Source organism: Anguilla rostrata, chromosome 7, assembly GCF_018555375.3.
Source record: "Anguilla rostrata isolate EN2019 chromosome 7, ASM1855537v3, whole genome shotgun sequence".
In the NCBI taxonomy this organism is placed as follows: Eukaryota; Metazoa; Chordata; class Actinopteri; order Anguilliformes; family Anguillidae; genus Anguilla; species Anguilla rostrata.
Window position 1 is genome coordinate 30,078,503 of NC_057939.1, and position 27,472 is coordinate 30,105,974.

The following is a 27,472-nucleotide window of genomic DNA, read 5'->3' on the forward strand; positions in this document are numbered from 1 at the left end:
CCCGAGTTCAGGATAGCATGACTAACAACAATCCAGTTCAGCAAATCGTATCGAAAGGTTGTCGTTGCCCATATTGTACTTTTTACAGTAAACAATGAAAACAAGCCAATATTGCAGTAGGTGACAAGCTCTTATTTTATTACTACACATTGTTAATATAAATATAAATATAAAGCACATTGCATGTTTCCATTTGAATAAAAAATAAAACTTAATATTGATTAAATCCTTTGCTTTCTCTCATGCACCTAACAGGCACTCAAGTCAGAGCAAGCAGATAAATCAAGTGAATTATATTAGCTAGCTGTTCCAGTCTGCAATTGCTTTTCACAATGGTGCATGCTTCAGATCAGGGTCGATTTAGGAAGCTAAGACTACAATAGAATCACCGATCTCCTTTAATTTAAACAACAGTAGCTAGAAAGTAGCTAGCTCCTATAACACAGAATGGCTGAAAGCACACTTCTTCACTACAGAATTTAAACCAGTCATAAGTTGTGTCAAGCCTGCTAGCTGGATATAATTACTTGTAACAGTCGACTGCCACTGAATGTTTGTATCGTTCGGAAACGTTAGCCACCTATAACTGTTCTACTGTTTAGATATGGCTGTGGCTAGTCAGTAAGACATCTCGATAGCTAGCTTGTGAAACTAATTTTTTAGTTAGCTAACTAACCACAACTTCTCACTGCATTTCAGTCTTGCAAGCTCGGCGTAGCGTTTTTATAAGTAGGCAACGTATCTAGCTAGCTAGCTAATATAATGTACAATCTCTCTCTCTTGGGCCCGGCAAGATGGCAAACAAGGCACACGGAAAATTTTAAGCTCCGTTCGTTTGGTCCTAAACTTTGACCCAAATCTTGTCTTCGACTCAGAATTCTGCTTGCGACAATTCAACAACATCGTTGTAACACAAAGAAGAACAAAGAATTCCAATAAAGACAATGTCGGTTACCAACGATAAAGATTTCCCTGCGCTCAGGACAGCTAACGCGAGAAACAAGTTAGCATTCCACAACTATGCTGCAAGTGCTGCTCATGTCCCTATGGAAACATCGAAGTCAAGCATAGCTAGCACTAGTGGCTCGAGCACAAGACGTCCACTGAATGTCACTCCAACTAAACTTCCACCGGCAAAGAAGATGGCCCTTGCTGATGTTTTTAGCTGCCATAAGAAGTCTGGATAACAAGGTGGAATATTTTGGGAAACAACTCAAAGAAAGCTCTGAAATGTTTGCCAGCATTGTACAACGTGTGGATCTGAATTCAGTTGGAATCACTGAATGCAAGTCCAAAGTGGAAGTGCTGGAAAAAGAACATTCTGACCAGAAGAATGAAAACGCCGAACTAAAAGAAAGAGTAGTCGAATTAGAAAGGTACAAACGCCGTTGGAACTTGAGACTCGCAGGTCTCAAGGAACAAGCAGGAGAAAACCTCAGCAAGAAAATCAAAGAGCTTCTCCTCAAAATTTTTCCACAATGGAATGAAAAAATCGAAGATGTTGTCGACTCAGTTCATCGCATCGGGAGGAGAGTAGAAGGACGGAGTTGCCAGGTCATCATGCAGTTTGTGAGGAGGCTTCACCGGGAAGCAGTATGGAAAACAACCAAAGACTCTCCCGTGTGTAAGGAACAAGGTCTTCACTTCGTGCAGGATTTCACCAAGGAGGATCGACAGGCAAGAGAACAACTGTGGCCGAAAATCAAGAAAGCTAGATCGCTGGGTAAGGTGGCGTTCTACAAAGGCCACATGGCAGTAATTGATGGATGTATAGTAAAGGCTTAGAGTTAGCCATTTTCAAAGTCTGTTGGAAATTCACTTCAATTCAGTTGGTAAACAAATGTTACTTTATGGTATTCACTGTTGCTCTATAACAGACTTAAGTTGGTTCTTAATATGTTTAGCTTCACATATTCTTTCTCTTCACTATGTAAAGTCATTTTATAAAGACACTACATACATGGGAAATAAGGGGGAGAAAAGCTCACCATCTATGTTGAATGGTTTGACTTTCATGTTCACTTCGAGGACAGTCTCCAAAACGCTTTTAGGGACCTGACCCCAAGTTTTCATCTATAACTATAAAGCTTCTGAGAAAGAAAGTTCTCAGTTATTGTTAAAACCTTCCTCTCTTACTTTACACTTCATTTAATTAATTTTTAATTAAGTAATTTTTTCTTTTCCTTCAATGTCCTTAAAAAACAATCTTAAACTTTTAACAGTTAATGCTAGGGGCATAAGAGACAATCTGAAAAGAAAAGCTATGTTTCTTTATTGCAAAAGTAAAAGTCCACAATGTAGGCTATATTCCTCCAAGGAACCCACTCAAATGAATCTGATGAAAAAATTTGGTCAACTCAATGGGGAGATAAAATTCTCTTTTCACATGGTATATCTAGATCTGCAGGAGTTGCAATTCTGTTTAATAACTGTCCGGGGGAAAGTAGCGACAACTAAATCTAGCAATGATGGTCATTGGATTCTCTGTGTGTTACATGTGGACAACTCGTCACTAATTCTGGGAAATATTTATGGTTACTGCAACACAAGGCAAAATAGAAACCGTTTTGTAGGTGTCAAAGACTGTTCTACAAAGAAAGATATGCTACAGAAAATGCATTAATAGGTGGTGATTGGAACATGGTTCTGGATGAGTGGATTGACAGATCCCCCAACAAGTTTACAGGCCCTCGTCCAAACACTGTACTGGTTAACTTATGCAACACTTTATGCCTTCATGAACCTTGGAGAGAAAAAAATCCAAATCATAGACAGTTTTCTTGGTTCAAACCAGATGCCTCAATCAAATCTAGAATAGATTACTGGTTAGTGGCAGATACAATGCTTAGTCAAATATCAAACTGTGAAATATCCCCTGCACCACTTACTGATCACTGCTGCATTGATTTATCAATAACACCTCTAAGGCAGTCTGCCAGAAAAAAAGGATATCGGAAATTCAATGCCAATCTTCTAAAATATGATGAATATTTTAATGGCATTAAAGACCTTATTCAAGAAGTCTTACAGGACGACTCCATATTATCATATACTCAGAAATGTAAGTTTTTAAATACAAAATCTGCCAATATGCAATCTCCTTCAGCAAATATACCAAGAATATAAATGGCTTGGAAGAAGAAAATATCATAAAATAGATACATTTGATTACCATCAACCTGATTTTAACAGAGAATGACAAAAATAAACTCTCTTCCTTACAATCCAAACTTGATAGAATTTATGAAAGAAAAGTTTGAGGGGCATATATCAGGTCAAGATCTAAGTGGATTGAAGGAGAGAAATATTCTGCGTATTTTTGTAGAATGGAAGAAAAAGGACAGGAAAGGAATTCTATCAAAACTCTTACGATTAATGGTATGGATTGCACAGACCCAACATTAATTGCAAAAGAAATAAGTGCATTCTATCAAAATCTGTACAGCTCATCCCTTTCTATAGCAGATTCTGACTTTCTCTTGGACAAAATTAAAACAAATTGACAGTGACTTCAGGGAAGAATGTGATGAGGATTTTACTATGGATGAACTAGACAAAGCAGTCATGCACTTAAAATTAGATAAATCTCCTGGCCCCGATGGTCTGACAGCTAACTTTTACAGACACGTTTGGGGTTTGCTTACAAATTTTCTTTCCCAAGTCTTTAGAGAAGCTACAAACTATTTCTCACTACGCATTAGCATGAAATAAGACATCATTACACTCATACCAAAGCCAGGTAAAGATAGTAAGATTTTAGACAACTATCATCCAATTTCACTTTTAAACAATGATTATAAATTACTAACCTACATTTACACCAACAGATAAAGAGGACTGAATCAAATAATTAGCAAAACACAAACAAGATTTGTAAGCGGCAGGTCCATACATAACAATATAAGACTAGTGCAAGACCTTTTAGAATATAGCCATCTGATAGAGGATAAAGGATTCATTTTATTCCTTGACTTCTACAAGGCGTTTGATAGGTTAGAACATCAATTTCTGTTTAAAGTCTTACGTATGTATGGATTTGGACCTAAATTCTGTAACATAATAGAATCCTTTTACAATGACACAACTAGCTCAGTAGCACTCCCTCAGGGTACCTGCCCTCGTTTCACCATCAATAGAGGGGTTAAACAAGGATGCAACATTTCCCCATTCTTAATCATTCTTTTGGCAGGAGAAATATTGGCAATTCTTATTAAAAATTCTGATATTGTCAAACTGAATGTTTTTGATGAACAGATAGTTATAAGCCAACTGGCCGATGACACCACCAACTTCTTAAAAAATTTAGAACAAATCCCTAAAGTCTTTGAATTAATTGATATGTTTTCTAAAGTATCAGGTTTAACACTTAATCGCAATAAATGTGAATTAATGGCCATACATGACTGCAACCTCATAGAGGCTTATGATATTCCTATCAAATCTTCTGTGAAATATTTTGGAATCCATGTAACCAAAGACGCAAGAATCAGCGAAGCCTTGAATATACAAGACAAAATTATTTAATGTAAATCTAGGCTGAATATGTGGTTACAAAGGGACCTGACAGTTTTTGGAAGGACATACCTAATTAAAATGGAATCCTTAGCAAGGTGCATTTATCCTGCATATTCAATGGCCATACCTAATAAGTTCATTAAACCCATCAACCTAATTAAACTTTAATTTCATTTGGAAAAATCGGGTTCATTACATTAAGAAGTCAGAAATAGTTAAAGAATACAAAGATGGTTTAGATCAGCGGTTCTCAACAGGGGGGCCGCAGCACACTAGGGGGCCTCAGAGAGCTGCCAGGGGGGCCTTGAGATGGCTGGGAATGTTTCTTTAAAAATATAGAAAAATACAGAAAAATACTCTAATGACAAAAAAGCGATAGAAACAACTATTTAACTAAACAAATAGTCTATCTATCTAGTACTTCATGTGTATAAAATAATCGCTTAATCTAATATGCTAATATTAACTAAAAAAAAACAATCTGCTCTGAAAATAGGGACATAGCCGCGCTTCACGCAGCTCTCATCTGACAAATCTCACCAACTTTGCAGTGTTATATCTTAACTGTTGCCGTGCATTTTCACACAAAATGGACAAGTTTTTAACTTGTCCATCAAAACAAGTTGCAGTTAATCAAGACCTGACCGATCAACCATCAACTTCCAGTGCCAATTCGACTGCCGAGAGTGCCCCAGTCTCGGACACAGATAATGAGAACACAGAAGCTGTAAGTAATAAAAAGCAAAAATGCTCGTCTAAAGCAAAATCGGCAAAATGTCAGAAATGTGAAAATAGTTACCTTAATTATAGCTTTGTTGCATTCCCTGGGAGCAAAGGCTCAACACAACCACAATGTGTCATTTGTTCTCAAGTGCTATCCAACGAGTGTTTGAGACCCTCCAAGTTGGTCAGACATTTACAGATGAAACATAACCATTACAAGGACAAGCCCAGGGTATTCTTTGAGTGAAAGGCAAAAGAGCTCTGTGGTACACAAGCAGAGATGAAAGCGAGTACCGCTGTGGATAAGAAACTTCTTAAAATATCATGCGTAATGGCCCAGAAGATAGCTCAAGAAAAAAAGCCTCATACTATCGGGGAAACCTTGGTTATGCCTTGTGCAACTGAGATAGTCAGAGAATTGTTTGGAGAGGAGAAGGCCAAGCAGTTAGCAAAAATTCTGATGTCAAATTGCACCTTTAAACGCCGCATCTCATCAATGTCGGAGGATATACTGGTACGGTGCGCTGCACGCCTTCACGGAAATGATTTTGCCATCCAATTAGACGAGTCGACAGACGTGTGTAAAATGTTCCATCTACTCACATACATTCACTATGAATGGGAAAAGGAGATAAGGGAAGATTTTTTGTTTTGTAAAGAGCTCAAGACAACTACAACGGCAAAAGATGTTTTTGAAGCACTGGGTGATTTCATGAGGTCAAATGGAATAAGCTGTATCAACTGCATTGGAGTGTGCACAGATGGCAATGATGGGAAGACACTCCGGAGTAGTTCAAAGGATAAAAGCTGTCGCTCCCCGTGCCGTCACAGAGACGCGCTTGCCGCAAAGGACATTGATCCCAGGCTCCACAAAGTTTTGAACAATGCTGCGACCATTGTGAACTTTGTTAAAGCAAGAGCCACAAACTCCAGGTTATTCACTGCCCTCTGTGAAGAGGTGGGTTCTGACCATCATTCCCTGCTCATGCATACTGAGGTAAGATGGCTGTCCCGGGGAAACATGTTGATGCGCCTGTTCAGCCTCAGGGAGGAACTGCATACCTTCCTTTCAGACAAGAAACCTGAACTGGCTGAGCTCCTCAAGGATGAGAAATGGCTGGCTCAACTCAACTACCTTGCGGACATCTTTAATGAAACAAACAAACTCAACAAAACAATGCAGAAAGGAAACACAAACATCATTACCCAGCATGAAAGAGTGGAGGCTTTCAAAAGAAAGTTATAAATGTGGGAAAATCGAGCCTCATCAGGAATCACTGATATGTTCAAGCAGTTGCATGTCTTCCTTCAGGAGAAAGAGATGGATTTCAGAACCATTAAGCTCCAGGTAATTTGCAAAAACTGGAGAGACGCCGAGCCTCGCAAGCTATTGATTTTGAATGCTTAGATGCTGTGTTGAAATCAAAATGGCTAAAATCTTTCTTGCTGAACAAAAATTGTATTTGGTATTGTCTCCCCAGAGGATTGTTGAAAAAAATGGGCAGTATAGAGTTTGTTCTTAAATGTGATTTTCAGGTTAAAAATTAGCAATCAAACTGTCCTTATTTCACAAACAAGTATTGTTATGCTGGAAGCTCATGTACACGCATAATTTCACCCCACATCAAACCCCCATTTGGAACAACAGGTATGTGCTGTGTAATGGCAAATCTCTTTACTTACAGCATTGGATGGAAAAAAATATCTGGTCAATAACCCATCTAATTAATGACCAGGGATACTGGCTATCTTATGAAAACTTCTGCTTGAAATACGACAGTTTGCACACGTGCTCAGTTTGATAGAGTGATCAAAGCAATCCCTGTTTCAGTTAGACTATTAGTCCAAAACATAGATAAACAGTTGTGTGCTATAAATTTACCTGTGCTTCAATTTAATGGTCATGATTTTCTGGATGAGAAAAATTCAAACAAATTGGTACGTAATCACCTGAACAATATACTGTACCCAATACAATCAAATTGAAACTCCGTCATCCAACTGTTTTCAGAATCAGACATTAAGAAATGGAGAACTAACTATATTACTTATCCTGTAAGCCCCAAGACAAAAGAAGTCCACTTCAAAATTCTGAATAATATCCGTGCAATCAACTGCTAAGACTGAGATTTAATGTTAATCAAAATAACTGTAGCTTTTGTAAAATTGAAATTGAAACTACTGATCATCTGTTTTTCCACTGTATGTAGCCTACTGTATGTGACATTCTGGGACGATTTGCTGGACTGGCTGTCAACCAAACTACTTGCTCCTCTCACAAGAGAAAATATTGTTTGGTATTAACATGAAGGACATTAAGAGTGACCTGATATTGAACAACCTGATACTCCTGGTGAAATTTTTCATCCACACATCCAAATGGAGGAAAATGAAACCCCTTTTTTCTGTTTTTAGAAGGGACCTTGTGGACAATCATCTCAGTGCTTTAAAACCAATGAAAGGAAAACATGCCAAGTCTCTCCTCAGAGCTTATGAAGAACTGAAAATATATGATGACCCCTAGAGCAACTATGGAAGAGTACAGACTTATTATTATTGTAATGTTTTTTTAATTTTTTTTAACAAAATAATTTTATTTATTTTCTATTCTCTATTATTTGTTATTATATTATTATTTTATATAATTTATCTTTCTTATCTAGTGTGCCTTGTATGTTAAGAGGTGTTTATTGTCGTTATGATCTCTATGCCTTGATGTAAATGAATCATCTTTTATAATAAAAAAACATGGTTTCTCTTGCATTTATTATGTGTTTCTTCTGAGTCATGCATTTAAAAAAACAACAACAACAAAAAAACTTATTTTCCTGAATAATCTTTATCAGATCCAATGTGTCCCTCATCCCAGTATTCGTGCTCACACAAATAAAATCACATTAGCTGTTTTTATTCCATATCATTCCACACAAAAAAATGATTTTGATAGCCACCATCTCGGTTAATTTGAACTGTTTCACATAGTCAGAAAAGATAAGTATTCATGTTACTTTTTGTCTGAAATGTCTGATCTGTTAGAAATCGAGCTAACGTTAACCATGACTGCGTGGCAACGAAGCTGAAGCGTAGCTTCTTTAGCTTAAACGAAAGTACAGCTTTACTAGCAAACGATACAAAGGTCAGGGACTACAGTACAGAACGATATAATATAAAAACATTAGACTATAACGCTAAGTACAAGAAATCACTAAAGAGAAAAAATAATTAACCTAAATGCGGTTGAAACCGATTGAATTTTTTTTTTTTTTTTGGCTGAAACCGATTGAAAGTGAGGGGAAAGGGATACGATTGCATCATTCGCAATGCTCTATGGGATGTGAAGTTAATTCCCTCTTTAACTCTTTAAAGTTAAGTACACAGTCTTGTACCTTCGCCTTTTTTCTTTTTTCAAAGATATTTTTGGCTCTGAATAATTTTTATAACGTCATGACTCATCTTTTACCTGGATGGTTCGGTTCATGACTGAAAACTATATTATCTAGCGTCTTTCTGAAATGTCTATGGAGAAAATGAATGGGAAATGTACTTCCGGAACCCGGGGCCGCTGAAAAAGTGGGCGGCAACGTTTCTGCTCTCTAGCGACCAGCCACCAATGGCACACTTGGCTGCCCGCAATTGAGCTTGTAAGTCAAATTGCCTCCAGGGGGCGTCTGGTTCGTGACGTCACAGCCCAATGTTAAAATCCTATTGACTTTTTAAAAATCACTGATTGTAAAATATCTATAGCGATTAAAAATAAAGGATTTCTCACGTTTTTTTGGGACCGTCATTCTCTGCCATAGCATGTGCTTGGTTATATTTATTTCAATCTCTGGAGGGAAAAAAACGGATTTATGTCGATTTACGATCTGTTGGTGGTCCTGAACTACGCTAAATCAAAGTCGCACGGATACACGTCAAATTTTTTTACCAGACGCCCCCTGGAGGCAATTTGACTTACAAGCTCAATTGGGACTGTGCCCCCAATGTGGAAAAAAACCACAAATAGAAACAGCACTTCCTCACCCGATGTGATAATAAGAAATTTAATCTCAATTTAAAACAATACCCATAAACCTCCCAACCCTACCTGAGACCCACCTATTACAAATCCTTTTATGAGTCCTCGTTTTAGTAATGCCTGTTTAGGAAGAAAAATACAGAATTAAGTATGAAGGAGTGGTAGGGAGATTGATGGATTTTGAAAGATGGGGAAGGAGATTAAACAAAGCATGAGCAGGGTGTATGGGGTTAAGCAAGAAGGTAAAAACGGCCAATGGAGGAAAACAATTTAGCGTAACAGCACGTTTTTGCCTTCCACTCAGAAACATCATAACCAGGCCGGAAACCTACACGTGTTCCACCGGTGGGCCACATACAGAGCGCAATTAAGTCCGGCCCACGCCGGAGGGGAAAACAATTCATCGCTCTCCATTGACTTTGTATTGCATGAAGGTGCCTCCTTGTCACTTTAATCTGCTAGCAAACAACAGAAAAATGCCTAAAAGGTGTTGTGTGGTGGGATGCACTACCAACTGGGTAAAGAACCCAGAACTAAGTTTTTATAAGCTGTCGAACCAAAAAACCTGTCCTAACATCGGAGTCTAGCGGCGTGTCAGCTAGCAAGCTAGATACAGTACGTTACTGTCAATCGAAATAAGTTGGAGTTGGCTAGCGACGTTGTTTCAACAAGCTTGTAGATGGCTAAGAAGGGGGAGCTAAAATGATAGCCACTTAGCTAGCGTTAATAAAATTGCAGGTAATAAGTAGCTAACGTTAGCTAAGTTCTAGCTGCCATGTTTAAACTACGGTTAATTTCTGAATCAGTTTCACCAGAAGCCCCCCGAGCCAAAGGCAAATGCCGTTTTTCAGAGACCGTTATAACGTTGTCGCTACACTGAAGTAGCAAGCTAGGGTTAGACTAACGCAGGTAGACATAAGGTGCTAAAATAATCCTTTGACATGCTTAAATCTAATGTTTTTTAGCTAGCTACAGGCATTTTGTTAGCGTTTCAGCCCTTGGTTGCATACAGAGACTGTAAAAAATAAATAGGTTGCATATTGTGGCGCCGATTGTCTTCCCCTCCGGTGGGCGTGGTTTTTAGAGTATGACGCGTTGCGCTCTGTCTCTATTTTTTACAGTCTCTGGTCTCTCTGCACGATAGAGCTAGCGGATTAAACATATTTTTTACAGTCTCTGATTAAACAGTTAGCCTGAGTTGGTTTACATACCTGGCGGATGAACATATGGAATCAACAACAACGCTTATATGTGAAGCATTTTTCTGATATTAATTTGTGACGGTCATTTACATATAGTTATTTGGTAATGACATTAGCTATCAAAACAGCCTGCTACTTGACAGTTTCTCCACTCGTTACTGATCCAGTAAGCTCACCTACCTACATCCAATGTTTTACGAAACAATTTAAGATACATCCATGCTTAATATATAAAACAATACGCAATGGTTTGTTTATTATTTTTTTAATGGACCAACAAACCAGTCACCTGATGTAATCTATCTCGACTCCTTACACGCTAGGCTAGGTAGCCAGTTAGTTTTGCAGGATCACCTAAGTAAAACCACAAAAGCCACTTACCTTTGCTTCACTGAAATAAATTCTTCACCTCGCCTAATTACTGTATTCTAAAAATAAAAAAAAACACAAATATGAGCGGAATGGCTAAAATTATGGGAATTAAAACAACTCGAAACGGTTAGTGTCTTTTAACTTCACCCAATCCAGAAAACGTGGTCACTGTGACGTTGAGAATCGGTCACTGGGTTGCCAAAAACTTCACGTGTCCCCCTATTGGTAAACTAAAAAAATCGAACTAAAGTTTACCTCGTGCTAAACACGAGAAAGATAACGGGCAATAGCTAGAAGTAGTTGCTAGCAAGATGATGTTCTTAACTCTGGATATAGGCTACACAAGTATTTCAGCAGTTCTCTTTCGGCCTACCTTATAAATATTGATCAAAAATGTTTTGTTGTTTTATATGCCCTTGGTCTTTAAAATATCTTTTTAAAAAGTCTATATATTACATTGAATATGTTATCTTTAATGGTTTTTTTAAACATTTTACATTTTGTAAAACGTATTCCTTTAAAAAAAAATCAAAACAGGAATAAAAGCACATTTAAACATAGACGTTTACAAAAATTACGAAACATAATAACACTCAAAGGGATAACATAGGGAAAACATTTTTGCAAATTTGCAAATCAATAATACATGTATCCATACTAACACTCACCAAGACAATAATTGTTTTAAGAATTCACAATAAATAAAATGTAAAAGGATAAACAACAATACATGTGCTCGGGATGGGGTGAAGAGCGGGTGCCCCTCCTAGGGGGGTGGACTATATGATTCTTTCCAGTGGTCCACCCCCCTCTCTCGCCAGGTCCTTGTTTTTACGAAAGTCCACCAGAACACCGTCCTGGAGGAGGTTTTGAATCCTCCTCCGGAGAGTGACCAGGTCCACAGTTGTTTTCTGGTAGACCTTGATGTTCCTCGTCTCCCACAGGACCTGTTTGATGGTATTGACGATCCCCCACTGACGCTGGAGCTCCGTGGTTTTGAGTCCCTCTCGGGGACCGTAGAGGACGCTCTCAGCCGTCAGGGAGGACCTCGCCAGCAACCTGTTATGGGAGACAGAGGAAACAAGGCCCAGACCTGCCTAGCCACGGTGCACTCCCAGAACAGGTGGAAATTGTGTTCCGAGTCAGTGCAACCGTGGGGGCAGCGCTCAGTGAGGGCTAAGTGCCTGCGGTACATAAAAACTCTTGTGGGGAGACACCCGTGAGCTGTCATCCAGGCAATGTCTTTTTGTTTGTTGGTAAGACACTTGTGTGTCACATTTGCCCAGATGACTTGCGGGTCCCGGGCCGGCCCTGACCTCGGGAGCGTGGCAGTCTCGTTTGATTTTAAATGAGCCATAATGATTTTATAGCTCCACGAAGTCAGGCCAGCCCTGGGCAATCCCGTCCTGAAAGCAAAGTCCTTCAGGGCCTGATAGACATAGTGGGGTCCCAGCTATACGGTATGGTGAGGTCCAGCACACCCAGGCCCATTGCCCGTAGGAAGGGGGTGGCATAGTACCTAGCAAAGGCACCAGAAGCCTTTCCCACCTTCCCAGCGTTCTGGACCAGGGCGGCCAGATCTTGCACCATAATGATTTTGACTATGTCCGGGACCCCCCGCCCCCTATTCCTCTCCTCTTTGAGGAGGGTGGCTCTACTCAGTTTTTCCATGTTGCTCCCCCAGACAAAGCAGAAGGCCAACCTAGCAATTTGCTTGCTGGTGGCCTTGTATGGGGGAAACACCCTCCCCACATACAGAAGAATGGGCAGGACAATTGCCTTCAGGACAAGGATCTTACTCGCCATGGTCAGGGGCCGTGCACTCCAGCTCCGGGTTTTGTTTTGGACGTGGCGTAGGGTTCCCTCCCAGCTCGTTCGCCCTCCTCCGTCAGCCTGGAAGGTCACCCCCAAGAGCTTGATGGTATCTCTGCGTACAGGGAAGGAAACGGTTAGAGGCCCACTATAATAGGGAGACAGAAACAGTTCACTCTTGTCCCTGTTGACCAGGGCGCCAGTGGCCGCACAGAAGTCGTCCAACACCTTGGTGGCACAAGCGATGGAGCGACTATCTGTGGCGACGATGGTAATGTCGTCCATGTACGCTCTCCCCTAGCCCCCGGCAGCGGGTAACCTGCCACTCTGGGGCTGGCCCTGATGGTCTGGAGAAATGGTTCCAGGTAGATGACGTACAGGAGAGATGCTAGAGGGCACCCCTGCCTGACGCCAGACCTGATGGCAAACGGGTCAGAGGGCTGCCGGTTGACAACCACTCTGAAAGCAGAAATAAATCAATTCTCGAAGAGGAGCTGCCAGAGGAACTCACCCATGTGTGTTGGGGGGGAGAGGCGCCCCCGGCGTCGCGGAGGGAGAAATCCTCTATGAGGGACCGCAGCAGGTCACTGGAACGGTCCCGTCTGGGTCTGCTGCGGTCCTCATCTGTTAAAGCACAGTTGAAATCCCCCCCCCACGACAACCGGCATTGTGCAATGTAAAAGTGGTGATAATTTTGTAAAGAGGGAGACCCTCTCGGCCACGCTGGTGGGGCCGTACACATTGATGACCCTGAGTGGGGAACCCCCGACCTCGAGATCGGTGACAAGGATTCACCCACTCTCTACGATGTTGCTAGATATTATTCGCACAAAGGGATTTTTCACCAACGTGCCGACCCCATCAGCTCTGGCGATGTTGCAGCCAGACCAGAGAGAGTCTCCCATTCTCCATTCTTCCCCCAGAACGCCATCCAACATTCCTGGAGCAGGATGACGTCTGAGGGAACCTGAGACAGAATGGAGAATACTGTGTGGCGTTTGGAAGGGTCTTTGATGCTGCGTGTGTTTAATGATGAAATTGTTAATGAGTGTCATGAATTTTATTGTTTTGTAAGATTTATGATCCAATGTTACTGTTTGCTATGTCTTTGCAGATTTTATTGAGTTTTTGATTTACTATGTCCTGATTATTGAGGCGCCTACTCACCCCCAGACCATGTGCACTCCCAGGCCTCCCCTCCTGACTGCCTGGGAGGTTCCGTCCTGGAGAGGTGGGGGCAGGTGTTCTTGCCCCAGGTTTCCCCCCAGTCCCTGGAGGGCCCTGAGAGGAGGGTGATGCTCCAGTCCCTTTAACAGGGTCTGGACCGGAGGCTGGCTGGTCCCTAACGATTCTAGCGTGGGCAGTGATGGTATTCTGTAGTGTTTCTCTGTGATGTATGAGCGGTGGCGTAGATGGTTTTGCAGGGCAGGGAGGGGGCTCAGGCCTGGCTATAGGTTGTTGTCTATGTTCCGGTTTTGAGGATAACTGTTTTGGTGTTTTTGTTGTGTGCGTTTTTTGGCGGACTATTGCTGGGTTGGGAGGTTGGATGGGGGGTTCTTGTATTATTGAGGTTGGGGATCTGATACGTTTGCCCTTTCTTTTTTTGATTTTTTGCCAAGGTGTGATGGAATCAGATTCAGATGTTGAGGAGTCTGACTCCAACACCACAATGGGGGTGTCGGAGTCAGGCTCCTCCTTGACAGTGACGGGGTTGGTGGGACCTAGTTCGGCAGGGGGCACTGTGGAGTTGGGGGTTCCAGGGGTGGTGATACCGAGGGTAGGGTCTTGTGCTGTGGTCTGTGCTTGTGGGGGTGGGCTTCCAGGCTGGGAAGGGGTAGGAGTGGGTGGTCTGGTGCGTGGCATGGGGGTAGGCGGGGGAGGCTGTGGAGCCGGAGGGGGGGCAGCAGATGGTGGAGGGGGCACGGTGCTCCTAGCCCTGTTCGCGTACGAGAGGGGGCAGTCTCTAAAGAGATGCCCCCTCGCTCCGCAGAGGTTACAGGGCTTTGGGTCACGGCATGCCCTGGTCTCGTGCTCGCCACCACACGTCTTGCACTTGACCACTGTGCAGGTCGCGGCTAAGTGACCTAACTCGCCGCAGTTCCTGCACAGCTTGGGCATGCCGTAATAGAACACCGCACCCCTATGTCTCCCCAGCGTGATAGAGCTGGGGATGTGGCATACCCCCCCTGGTGCAGAGGGGTCAGGTTTGAGTTGGACCAGCCATTTCCTGGCTCCGGTCCAGACTCCGTCCTCATCAAGGACTCTCCGGGCTTCGGACTTAACAAGACCATACCTGCCCAACCACATACTCACGTCGTGGTCCTGTACAGCCTCATTATAGAACTGTACAGTGACCACCTTGTTTTCCGTGTCGGACAGGGGCTCTACATCGAAATTGCTGAGGGGAGCCTTACCCATCCCCTCTCTATAGAGGTGACAGAACCTCTCCAGGATGTTTGCAGTCCTAAAACTTATTTCAAAGATATCTGCGTTACCCGGAACCTTCACCAGGCAGTTCAGGTCGCCAGGCACAAAGCCCATAGCTCGCTGGAGCACTAAATTCTAGGAGGGTCAAACCTATCACTCTCCTGTTGACGTTGGGGGCAGTGGCATTGCTTGCCCCCCCAGGAGCTGCTGGCTCAGCAGCGCCCCCTACGGCTGCGCCCTTCGCCCCTTGTGCCACCTGGGTGGGGCCACTAGCACCGCTGCCCCCTTCTCCGCTGTTTTGGAGTGTCATCCGGACGGCGTTGTGGCGTCGGACTCCTGGCTGCACTCCTGTGGCCATCCTCCCTCTCTCTCAGGCCGGACCTAAGTAGGTGGAAGAAAAGAAGCACAGGTACAGCGCTAAGCGGTTGCTCGTCCGTCCCAGGGGGACCAAAACTTGCAGAAATGAGGGAGCTGATCGAAAGTCAGCTCCTCAAAGCGCAGTGGGACCTCCCTTCAGGCCGTTGGCGCCAAGCGTTGATCCTGGTGGATGGTCTGGCTGGATCCGGGCGCCGCTGCCGTCGTTTGAATATGAATACATTGAATATGTTAGTTGGGGTTTTCTAAAAAAAAATTTTAAAAACCCAATTAACATATTCAATGGAAAAATCAGTCATGAACAGGCTTTGAGGTCTCATATGCCCGTTTCTGGGTTTCAATAGAGCTTGTAAGTCAAATTGCCTCCAGGGGGCGTCTGGTTCGTGACGTCACCGCCCAATGTTAAAATCCTATTGACTTTTTAAAAATCATTGATTGTAAAATATCTATAGCGATTAAAAATAAAAGATTTCTCACGTTTTTTTGGGACCGTCATTCTCTGCCGTAGCATGTGCTTGTTTCTATTTATTTCAATCTCTGGAGGGAAAAATAACGGATTTATGTCGATTTACGATCTGCTGGTGGTCCTGAACTACACTAAAGTCAAAGTCACTTACAAGCTCTATTGTCCATTCCTTTCTATGCAACTGTAGTGGGTCCAGTGTAAAAACAGTAACAGTGTCATCAGAGTGAGAGAGTAAAGGTATTTTATGATGACATAAAAGTATTATATGATGATATCATAAGATCAGAGTAAGACTATAGAGCTTGTAAGTGTAAACGTCACCAAGCCACTCCCCTCGTTTTCCCGCAAATTTGTCAATGGGAAAATGAATGGGGCAATTTTAAATAAGCGATATTTTTAGTTACAAGTCGGGAACCAGTTAGCTATTGGTATGCGGTACGATTGACCCATGAGAAGTACAAGGTACAATGTTGTGTACGTTTAGTACGCTTAGGAACTACACATACCGGTACTGTGCTCACGACGCACGCTTATATCGTCACGGCTCAGCTGGAACACGCTTGCGCCCTTCTATTTCTAGTGTCACTTCGATATCGTATTTCAATTTAAAATTACTGGAAATAACAGATTTGTTACTATTAAGTTATATTGTTTATTTCACATCATAATTGTACGGTCGTGATGACAACATGATTTCCTTTCAGGGATCTATAAAGTACAACCATAGACCGTATAAAAGAGTACAAGCTAACCTAACTAACTTAAGACGTAATTTCAAATGGAATATAACGTCATATATATTTTTATCACAACACAACAACAATATAGCTAGCCAGCATGGTTTTCGATAAATTACCTACAATATATTTACTACTTACTATGTTTTAATAAAACTATTTATTGAAATTGTCTATCTCTTGCCTACTGCACCCGTCTTGTCTAAGTGCACTGTGATTCTGATTTTCACAATGTGTGTATTCCTTTGTAAGTGCTGTGAGCAGACTGAAAGTCTATGTTACACCGAAGCCTTGCGAAACGAAGTTTCGCTACATTGTGTACTGTACAGCATATGGTTTGTAATGACAAATAAACCTGACTTTGACAGCTAGCTAGCTACCTGCTGATCCAGCCATTCCTAACGTTAACGTTAGCTAACCGAAACTTTATAAACGATATCTTTCATGCTGGCGCTAACAGACCCGCTATTATACTCTGGCTGTATATGACCTGCTCTACATGGTTGGATTTGGAATGATTTTCTCCCTTCTTAACATTATTGTCCTGACCATTGAACAAATGCATTAAGCTAACCTGTGACACCGCATTTGTCGTGGGTATAGCTAACTAGCCACCGGTGTTGGGTGCAGTTGGCCCTGCTGGTCCAGGGTCAGTTATTTTCTTCTCCTACTAATGGTTAAATTTAGGACCTGTGAAGGGAAATCTCATCCCAGACCAGCAGTTAGGGGCAGCCAAGGCACCGCACTTGGCGGGTAGACTTACAAGCACACGTGGTTGTGACGTATATCGTGCGACTTTGATTTTAGTGTAGTTCAGGACCACCAACATATCGTAAATCGACATAAATCCGTTATTTTTCCCTCCAGAGATTGAAATAAATATAACCAAGCACATGCTATGGCAGAGAATAACGGTCCCAAAAAAACGTGAGAAATTTTTAATTTTTAATCGCTATAGATATTTTACAATCAGTGATTTTTAAAAAGTCAATAGGATTTTAACATTGGGCTGTGACGTCACGAACCAGACGCCCCCTGGAGGCAATTTGACTTACAAGCTCAATTGACGCTTTCAACGTTTTTTTTTGGAATAGACAGACTTTCTGAGAAGGATACGGAGGAAGTGAAGGCGGTTGGCATCCTGCATCTCAGTTTAGGTTGGCTGGTCGGGAGCAGAGACTGTAAAAAATATGGACAAAGCTACTGTGAGGTCACCCATTGACTCTCCGTGGGTCTCCGAAAATACGTTTTGAAGCTCAATGGCGGGCGCGGCCATTTTGGAGTTGGAGCCAAAACCACAGAGTTTAAAAGCCGCTCTGTGATTTTTACAATTTGATTGACAGTCCGGTGCGGAAAAGCCCATCAACCTGAACGAGGCTAGCTGACTGTCTGCCGTTATGTTTTAAAATATATTATCAGATGTTTACGGAGTTTAATTTCCATCCGTGACTGTACTGTCATGTAATCACGTTATATGTATGACATTAAAAATACAATTAGGCTATGTTCAGTTATCTTCAATTCATGTTTCTCAGCAAAACGAATATGCTTAACTAGCATATCAGCTTGCCAGTGAGCTAGGTAGGCTATCCGTGGTTAGCTCACGCATTAGCAATATGAACCACAGGGGAAGAACATTGACTACACTGATGGTCAATCAATCGGAGATGTGTAGGCTACTGGTGATTTGACTAGGCTAATTTTCGTATAACTGTCTGGTAGATCTGCTGTTAACCGAGTAAGTTATCGTCGTAGGTTTTCGCCAGTCAGTTAATGAGCCAGTAACTGCTACTACTAGCTACTCCATCGCCGTTTGTGGTGTTCACTTGCTGGGTGACGCTAGCTGACCGATCGTTCGCAAATCACTTTCTACCGAATAAAAATTAACACTGTCAGCGGTTATTAACAAATCTACCAAGTATTTTAATAACTGATCTGCAGGCGTGTAAATATGACAACGCACTTTGTACAGCAAGTTTTCCACCTGGTGCATGAAGACAAAAATAATGTAGCCTACGTTGAATTTCTAATTATTATTAGGCTATCGTTTTTTTCTTGTAAATCATCAAAACCAATGGAGAAAAGCCAATATACGCAAGGAGCCCCCAGAACCGATTCTGAGAACCACTGTCTTAAATGCCTAGCTTGTCGGTCTCTTAAATGCTAAAAACATATTCCTTTCTAAATGCCAAGATGGTTAATTTCGTTGTGTGTGATTTCAGCAAATGAACCTTGAGACTCTTAATTCGGTTCGTGAAACTGAAAAAGTGTTTATCCCAAAATCGGGATTATAGTAGCTTTGTCACATGCTTGAAGCATGGCCCAGGTAGACATTTACGGAATGTACACGACTGACAAGCCGCCAAACACGTCTGACAGATTGAATGTTTGCCGGTTAAGGTTAGCTAGCTAGTCAAATGGCTTGGTAGCCGAAGTTGCGAACTGTTTTAGCATAGGCTACTACTGGACTACCAAATATAGCAAGCTGATTACGCTTTCTGCCAACAAATTATTTGGTTAAGTAGGCTAAAGGAAATAGTAAAAATGACTCGGCTACCGAAAAACTTAAGAGGAGGATTATTTTATGGTCGTCTAGTGCAGCTGTAAATAGCACACGCCATAATTAAATCACCACGAAATGGGATGCTTGCATTTTCAGACTTAGCACAGGCGGACCGTAGCCGGCGCCGCAATGTCAAGGCCAAGAGACGCCACCGCCCACCCCAGTGACCATAGACTGTAGCCCCTACTATAGCTCAGTCCTCTGCAGTAATCCGGAAGTGACGCAAGCTGTACCTCATTGGTCCAGAACAAATATTGGCACTGTGCCCAAATGACGCAATAAATCATGAAATCGACCCATGGACAGTCATAAGACCAATAAAATACACCTATTATGACTATTTGTTCTTGTGAGAAAAAATTATTGACTTTGTATTTTGATCGCATTTGTACCGTAGACTTACATGGAAACCGGATATGAAAACACCTATACTGGAGCCATCCGTAGTGGCGCTAGTGAGCAACCAGGAACTACAACACCAGGAAATGAGCTTCAAAAACGAAGTCTGGTTTTGGCCGCTTGGTCGGGAGGTTGTCGAGCCGGCGAGGCAGCGAAATTCAAACAGTTTATGGCTTTTGTTTTGTTTTGTTTTTTCTTTTGACTGTTAGGTGCGGACACTTCTGAAAGGATTAGGATTTAGAGAAGCGCATCCCGGTTTGGGATTTCCGGCCGGGGTTAGCCGTGTAGAAAGACCTTTAAAAGGATTAAAATAGGGAAAGCGCCAGTTAGGGGAGTGTTTGCGGTAGCTAGGAGTAGGTAGCTGACTACTGCGGCCACTGATTGTCGGGTGAAGCGGGTTTTTTGAAACAGGGAAAACGGTGGTTTGGAAGTGCGGCGCAGCGGGAAGTTTTGAATCTGTTTGCTTCTTACTGGTTCATTGGAATAAATTGAGTGAGTGTTAGATTTGGTAATCGGTAGTCGGTCGAGTGAGGAGTAAAGGATGGGAGTGTCGGCCGATGGCCTGTATAGGTCCGGTAGCGAGACTTTCACGCTGCTTCTCGTTGACTGTGGTAACATGGCGGGGAAGGAGGTAGATGAAGACAGCTATAACAGCATGGAGTTGAATGAGGAGGAGGGGCATGGCGGTGAATGGGAACAGGTGGGGAAGGGAGGTGGGCGTCGGACGGCTAAGAGGAAGAAAAAGAGTGACTGTAATCTAGGAGAAATGGAGAGTGAGGGACGGGAGGATGAGGCAAGGAGTTCAAAGACAGGATCCCTTAATGTTGTGGTGAGGTTTGAGGGAGAAGGTGGAGTGAAGAAGACGGACCCGCTTAGACTCACATATTTAATCAGAGCACAAGTAGGTGAAGTCAAGTTTGTGAGAGTGCTAGGGGATGGTAACTTGCTAATTGGATGTAACTCTGAGAACCAAGTAGAAAAGGCAAGAAAGCTACTGTGTATAGGAAAAGTTAAAGTCGCAAAAACTGTGAAAGTTGGAGAGCCGAGTCTCAATGGGTGTAAGGGGGTGATAACAGGGATCCCCCTTAGTGTAAGTATGAAGGAGTTAGCAGAAAACTTGAAAGTGCGTAACAGTAAAGTTAAAAATGTTAAAAGAATGACAAGAGGAGCTGAGAAAAAAGATACAGAAACAGTGCTGATTGAGTTTGATGCCAAAGATATCCCAAAATAATTTTTTTTTGGATTTATTAAATATAATGTCAGGGAATTTGTCCCAAAACCAATGAGGTGTTTCAATTGCCAGGAGTTTGGGCACATAGCTAAGGTGTGCAAGGGCAAGAGAAGATGTGCAAGGTGCGGTGGTGATCATGAATATGGAAAGTGTGGGTCAGGTATAAAACCGAAATGCTGTAACTGTGGAGGTGAACATAGTGTTGCGTACTGGGGATGTGAAGCAATGAAGCGTGAGGTTGCAGTACAGAAGGTTAGAACAAAAGAGAAAGTATCTTATGCCGAGGCAGCTAAGATGGCTGGACAGGAGAAACTGAATGACAAGCAGGGGGGAGGGAAAGAGCAAACGGCGGCAAGTATAATGCAAGAGGTGGAAAAGAAGTTGTTGATAGAGAAAAAGAAACTGGTGATGTTTATAGCGGGAGTTATAAACGCAACTGCGGATGTAAATTCAAAAATGGAAAGAATCAAGATTATTGTCAAAGCAGCTGTGCATCACCTGGGTATAAGAGGGTTAAAATGGGGGGAAGTTAGGGAGGAGTTAAGTGTTCAGGCAAGTCAAGAAACACAATGTATTGGGTTATAGTAGTAATAATGTTAATTCTCCAATGGAACGCAAGAAGCTTGATTGCTAATGGCCAGGATTTTAAAAAGTTCATTTATAGTCAGAAGGAAAAACCAGACCTGCTGTGTATCCAGGAGTCATGGTTAAAACCAAGTTTAGATTTTATAATAAATGGGTACATGGCAATCAGGCGGGACAGGAAGGATGGGGCAGGAGGGGGTTGTGTCACCTTTGTGAAGGAGGACATTCCTTATAGAAATATTGATATTGGAAATGAGTTGGAGTGTGTGGTTATTGAAGTGTGGGCAGAAAGGAAGAACCTGGTGGTTATAAATTTCTATAATCCATGCAGGAAATTAGAACTCAGCAGACTGGAAGACATAGAAGGATTAAATAGAGGAAGCATTGTGTGGTGTGGACACTTTAATGCACATAATACGTTATGGGGGAATGATAAAACAGATTACAATGGGCAGGTAGTGGAAGAGTTGTTGGGTGGAAAACACCTTGTCTGTATTAATGATGGCAGAAACACAAGGATAGATGTGAACACTGGAAAGGAGTCTGTAATAGATCTGACGTTAGTAACCAATACCTTAGCGCCATTGTGCGAATGGGATGTGTATCAGGAAGGGACCATAGGCAGTGACCATTATCCAATATACAGTAAAATAAATATAGTAATGGTACAGAATACAGAGAACACAGGTGGTAAATGGATTTTTGGAAAAGCTAACTGGGGAAACTTCATGACTGAAAGTGATAAACATCTACAGCAGATTAGCGACAATATGAGTATAGAAATGAGTAACTGCAAAATATTGCAGGGTATAATGGCAGCTGCAGTAAGTTGTATTCCTAAAAGTACAGGTAGGACAAAGAGGAAATTAGTACCTTGGTGGGATGATAAGTGCAAACAAGCAGTAAAGAGTAGGTATTTAAACTGGTCAAAAGATCCCATAATTTTCAGCATTTGGTCCAGTACAAAAAAGTGCAGGCAATGGTTAAAAAAACGATAAGACAGACAAAGAGGTCATATTGGAGGAAGTTCTGTGGGTCAATTGGGAACACCACTCAGATAGGAGAAGTTTGGGGAATGATAAAGAAAATGGGAGGAGATAGGAGGGAATGGAACTACCCTGTCCTGAGCACCGGAAATGAAGTGGCGATAACCAATAAAGAAAAGGCTGAATTACTTTTAAAAACCTTTGTTACAGTACACAGTTCCTATAATCTGAATTTGGAAGAAAAGCAAGGCAGGGAAAAAACCAAAGCTGGAAACATGGTTGCACTAAGGAGAAAGAATACCAGTGGAAATTTACTAGATGTCCCATTTACAGTTGGAGAAATGAAGAGGGCATTAGGCAAAACAGGAATGAGTGCACCGGGAAAAGATGGAATAAGCTATATAATGATTAAACATTTAAGTGAAGGAGGATTAAATAAATTGCTGATGTTATTCAATAAAGTGTGGAAGTAGGGGCGAGTCCTTATGAGCTGGAAGGAAGCAATTATAATTCCAATTAGAAAGCCTGGAAAAGATCCTAGTAAGCCAGGAAACTACAGACCCATTGCTTTAACGTCACATATATGTAAACTAATGGAACGGATGGTTAATGAGAAGCTCATGCACTTTCTGGAGAAAGGGGGACTGATGGCTGCATATCAGAGTGGATTTAGGAGAGGCAGGAACACAATGGATCCAGTTCTGTGTTTAGAGGATGAGATAAGAAAAGCCCAGGTGAATAAAGAGATTGTGGCTGCAGTATTTTTCGATGTGGAAAAATCTTATGATATGCTATGGAAAGAAGGGTTGTTAATCAAGCTTCATAAAATGGGAATTGAGGGAAACATCTTCAATTGGATTATGGATTTTCTAAGTGATAGGTCAATTCAGGTCAAGATAGGGTCAGAGGTCTCAGGTAAACATGTTGTAGAAAATGGTACGCCCCAGGGGAGTGTTGTAAGTCCTACTTTATTTTCAGTCATGATAAATGATATATTTGAAAGTATACCGTTAGGCATGGGAAGGTCTCTCTTTGCAGATGATGGGGCTTTATGGAAGAGGGGAGGGAACCTAGAACATATAGTTAAAAAATTATAAGAAGGGATAAATCGAGTGGAAAGATGGGGAATAGAATGGGGTTTTAAATTCTCGGTGGAAAAAACAAAAATTATGTTCTTCACAAGTAAGAAAATCAGGGAAGCAAGGAGTCTGAAGTTATACGGAAGTAACCTAGAGAGAGTAGAATGCGTTCGTTTCTTGGGAGTACATTTTGATCCCAGACTAACATGGAAAGAGCATATAAGAAGCATAGTGGAAAAAAGTAAGAAAGTCATTAATGTTATGAGATGTCTTGCTGGGCTGGAATGGGGAGCTGATATAGCGTAATTGAAGTATATATATGTAGCGCTAATCCGGGCAAGAATTGATTATGGTAGTGTGGTGTATGGCTCAGCAGCCAAGACTGTGCTGTCAGACCTGGATGTTGTGCAGGCTCGTGCTCTGAGGATTTGCCTAGGGTCAGTAAAAACGGCGCCAGTGTGTGCACTGCAAGTTGAGGCAGGAGAAATGCCTCTCTGGATTCGTAGGAAACAGTTGATGGCCAATTACTGGATAAATCTAAGGGGACACACAGAAAGTCATCCAACTAAGAGGGTATTGGAGGCTAGTTGGGAGAGGGAAAAAGCACAAAAAACAAGCTTTGGATGGGTAGGCAAGGACGTTGCAGAACAAATGCAAATTCATGAAATTGAATTTTGTCCAACTGTGTTGTGGCCTGTGAGACCAGTCTGGATGTTGCAAAATGCTTATGTGGACATGGAACTATTGAATATAAAGCACAGAAATAAAGCAGCAGATTTAGTTCAGGAATATTACATGCATAGGGACAGGAATTACAATGACTATTTACAGATTTTTACAGATGGGTCAAAGGATCCAATAACAGAGGTAACAGGGGCTGCAGTGGTGATTCCCAGTCACCAGACTGGAATCAGTAAGAGAACGTCAGATTATTTGAGCATTTATGCTGTTGAGCTAATTGCAGTTCTGTTAGGATTAGAGTGGGTGGAAGGAGTGACGGCAAATAATATACTCATCTGTAGTGACTCTGTATCAGCATTGTCAAGCATTAAAACAGGATCAGGAAGTAATCACCAAGACATATTATATGAACTGTTGTTTAATAATTCAAGGATAACTAATCAAGGGAAAAACATAAAGTTCATGTGGGTACCAGCACATTCAGGAATCCAGGGAAATGAAAAAGCAGATAAGTTGGCGAAGGAGGCGGTCAGGAGAGAGTATGTGGACCTTAATGTTAAACTTTCAAAATCAGAGGGGAAAAGCATCGTTTGGAGGGGAGTAATCAAACAATGGCAACAACATTGGGATAGTGAAACAAAAGGAAGACATTTATATAAAATAAAAAATAAAGTAGGAACGGTAAGAAACAGTGGAACCGATAGAAGAGAGCAAGTAATCATAAGTAGATTAAGAATTGGTCACAGCAACTTGAATAGCACAATATTTATTATAGGAAAACATCCAACTGGCTATTGCGATCAGTGCCAGGAATCAGAAACAGTGGAGCATGTCCTGATTGAATGCAGGAAGTATGAGCAAGAAAGAAGGGTAATGTTTACAGGGTTACAGAGACTAAGAGTGGAGGCAAGGCTTACAGATCTGCTTGAGTGTGGGGACACGGTGGAGGGAAAGAAGGTGATATTTAGTTTTTTGAGGGCAACTGGAATAAGTAACAGAATATAAGAGATCCAGACAGCAGTACATGGTTAGATCCAGAAGGAGGCGGTAATGCAACTGAAAAGGATTCCAACCACCGCAAAACACCAAAGAAGAAGAAGAAGAAGACGCTTTCAACGGTAACAACATAAACAAACGTTACTGCGCATGTGCGTTGTTCTGGCCCTAACTTAACTTCCGGCAGACTTCCGCAAACAATCAATAACAACGGAGTCCCTCTAGACTATTTCTGATAACAAGCAAAATAAATAACAAGTAAATTACGTTAGCTAGCTAGTTAAATCTATCTAGCCAGTATTATTTGAGGTTACCAGTCGAAGAATAGAGCCGTTACTTGGCCAAACTCAAATGTGATAACGTTACACTACCAGAAAAACAAGTGACAGAAACAGATAACTGTTGACAGTATTGCACCTTGCTTAGCATCATACATTCCTTGCATAATCCATAACTGTTCTGGGTTTCATACACATTACTGTGCACTCTTTCTATGATATTGCTTAAAAACGATGATTAGAGACACAAACTGGGGCTAGTAGTGGGCAGCATGTGTAGCCAATGCAATTACTGTAGGTTATTTATTTGTATAGCATGCATTGCTGGAAAAACATTGTGGCTCTAGTTGGGTCATCTTGCTAGGTTACCACAACAAAAAATGATCAGGCAATGTAACACTGAAGTAATTGGAAACAGGTATCATAACGTTAGTTCAAAACGTAGCTAAAGCGTATCAACTACTAGCATTGATCTAACGTTACTGTGCATAATTTATACAATGTAAGCTACGTTTAGCTAGCTAGCTACAATCAATTTAGTTAGCTAATTCATAACTATTGCAGGCTTATTACTGGTCAGCTAGCTATCAGCTATCGCTTATCATGAGTTTGTTACCTGAAACGAAGTCAGTGCTAGAGTGAGAGCACCTATTCGACCACCTTCGTTCGAGAGACAGGAAAGCGTTTCAAACTGATTTGCAGCTATATATGAAATAGGCGAAATATCGGTAACAACCTGTACCTAGTTATGTAGGAAAAAATGTCCTTGTTATCCTCCTGTGGTTATTTTTTCAGTACTTTCGCGATTTTTTTCTGTGCCGGCAAATAAGTCAGAGGTGGTCCAGTGCCAGCTTTTTCTTGCTAAGGGGACGTGTATCGACCACCCCATATAAATGAATGGAACTTGACTAATTTGCTAGTATCTTGTCGTGCGTATTTGAGGTTAATATGAGAAAGGGTCTCTATCAGCACGTCTAGAAATCCGTACATATTCACTGTTGTAACCCAAGTCGCAGTATGCAAAATAGCCGTTAGGAAAGCAGTTTGAAATTAAAGCCGCAAGCGGCGTTGGGAGGGGTCCAAGCATTGGCACCATCGCGCCCCCTATTGAGCGATTTTAAAATGGCTCTGTCCTCATGATCATATACCTTCACCCAACATATCTACTGAACATCATGATGATTGTATGAAAAATGGATGACTTATGGCCAATTTTGTGCTAAGAGACGCTGTCGAATGACTTAATTGCGTCGCCATGGATGTGTCCTGGCCGCTTCCCGTAAAGGCCTTTACTATGTCGTAACACTTAGATGGGATGTCGTAACACATATATGGCCCGGCGTGTTTGTACAGTTGCAGCGGTTCCATGCCGCAACTAAAAAAGGTGTCACACTAGTGTTGTCACGATACCAAAATTTTGACTTTGATACCAATACCAGGTTTAGTATCACGATAATTGATACTGAAACGATACTGATTCAATACTCGGTACCTAACGATACTGAAATTACCTTAATAGATCAGAAACATACTGTCCACAAGGGATGACCTCATTTTCGAATTCACGGTTTATTAAAAACCTGGTTTATTAACAACCTTTAAGTTGAAGCCTGTTCAACATATCAATAAGCATAGGACTATAGTGTTACAACACTAAACCATAGAAAACTATTTTAAATATATTTCAAAAATTAAACAGTTGTAAAGTAAATTATCTGTAAACAGGTCTTTCACTTTAAAATATATCTAAAAACCCAAGTCGCAGTATGCAAAATAGCCGTTAGGAAAGCAGTTTGAAATTAAAGCCGCAAGCGGCGTTGGGAGGGGTCCAAGCATTGGCACCATCGCGCCCCCTATTGAGCGATTTTAAAATGGCTCTGTCCTAGTGTTACGAAATCTAATGATCCGTCAAGTAAATTGTCCCTGTTTTTTCTCATTTTAGTTCCACATTCTATCGTTCCACAATGGAGGACCTAACTCGTAATTTCCGTATCGGGCTTCCCAACTTAATAAAATCTCCTACAGAG

General features: G+C 41.7%; 2 protein-coding genes across 5 annotated transcripts in view; both read right to left on the reverse strand.

Annotated features, from left to right (window-relative positions):
- LOC135258584 (uncharacterized) overlaps window positions 1–11,215 on the reverse strand; it is a 37,272-nt gene extending 26,057 nt beyond the window's left edge. The window contains exon 1 of the mRNA XM_064342050.1: window positions 10,840–11,215. The gene's annotated coding sequence lies outside the window, so the exon portion shown is untranslated. The remainder of the gene's footprint in view (window positions 1–10,839) is intronic.
- Window positions 11,216–13,173: 1,958 nt separating this feature from the next.
- LOC135258490 (uncharacterized) lies at window positions 13,174–26,628 on the reverse strand. Of its 4 annotated transcripts, none has more exons than XM_064341928.1 (2): window positions 26,188–26,628; window positions 13,174–15,450 (listed from the first exon to the last, which is right to left on the reverse strand). In XM_064341928.1, the coding sequence occupies exon 2, from the start codon at window positions 15,181–15,183 to the stop codon at window positions 13,720–13,722; it is 1,464 nt and encodes a 487-aa protein (XP_064197998.1). In that variant the 5' UTR covers window positions 15,184–15,450; window positions 26,188–26,628; the 3' UTR covers window positions 13,174–13,719. The 4 variants fall into 4 exon arrangements, with proteins under 4 accessions (XP_064197998.1, XP_064197997.1, XP_064197995.1 ...); XM_064341927.1 differs by having other exon boundaries at window positions 13,174–15,641; XM_064341925.1 differs by having other exon boundaries at window positions 26,062–26,628.
- Between the last annotated feature and the right edge of the window lie 844 nt (window positions 26,629–27,472).

Bases quoted from the DNA above. Each gene is read 5' to 3' on its own strand.
- LOC135258490 (XM_064341928.1), bottom strand. From the start codon at position 15,183: ATGGGCTTTGTGCCTGGCGACCTGAACTGCCTGGTGAAGGTTCCGGGT.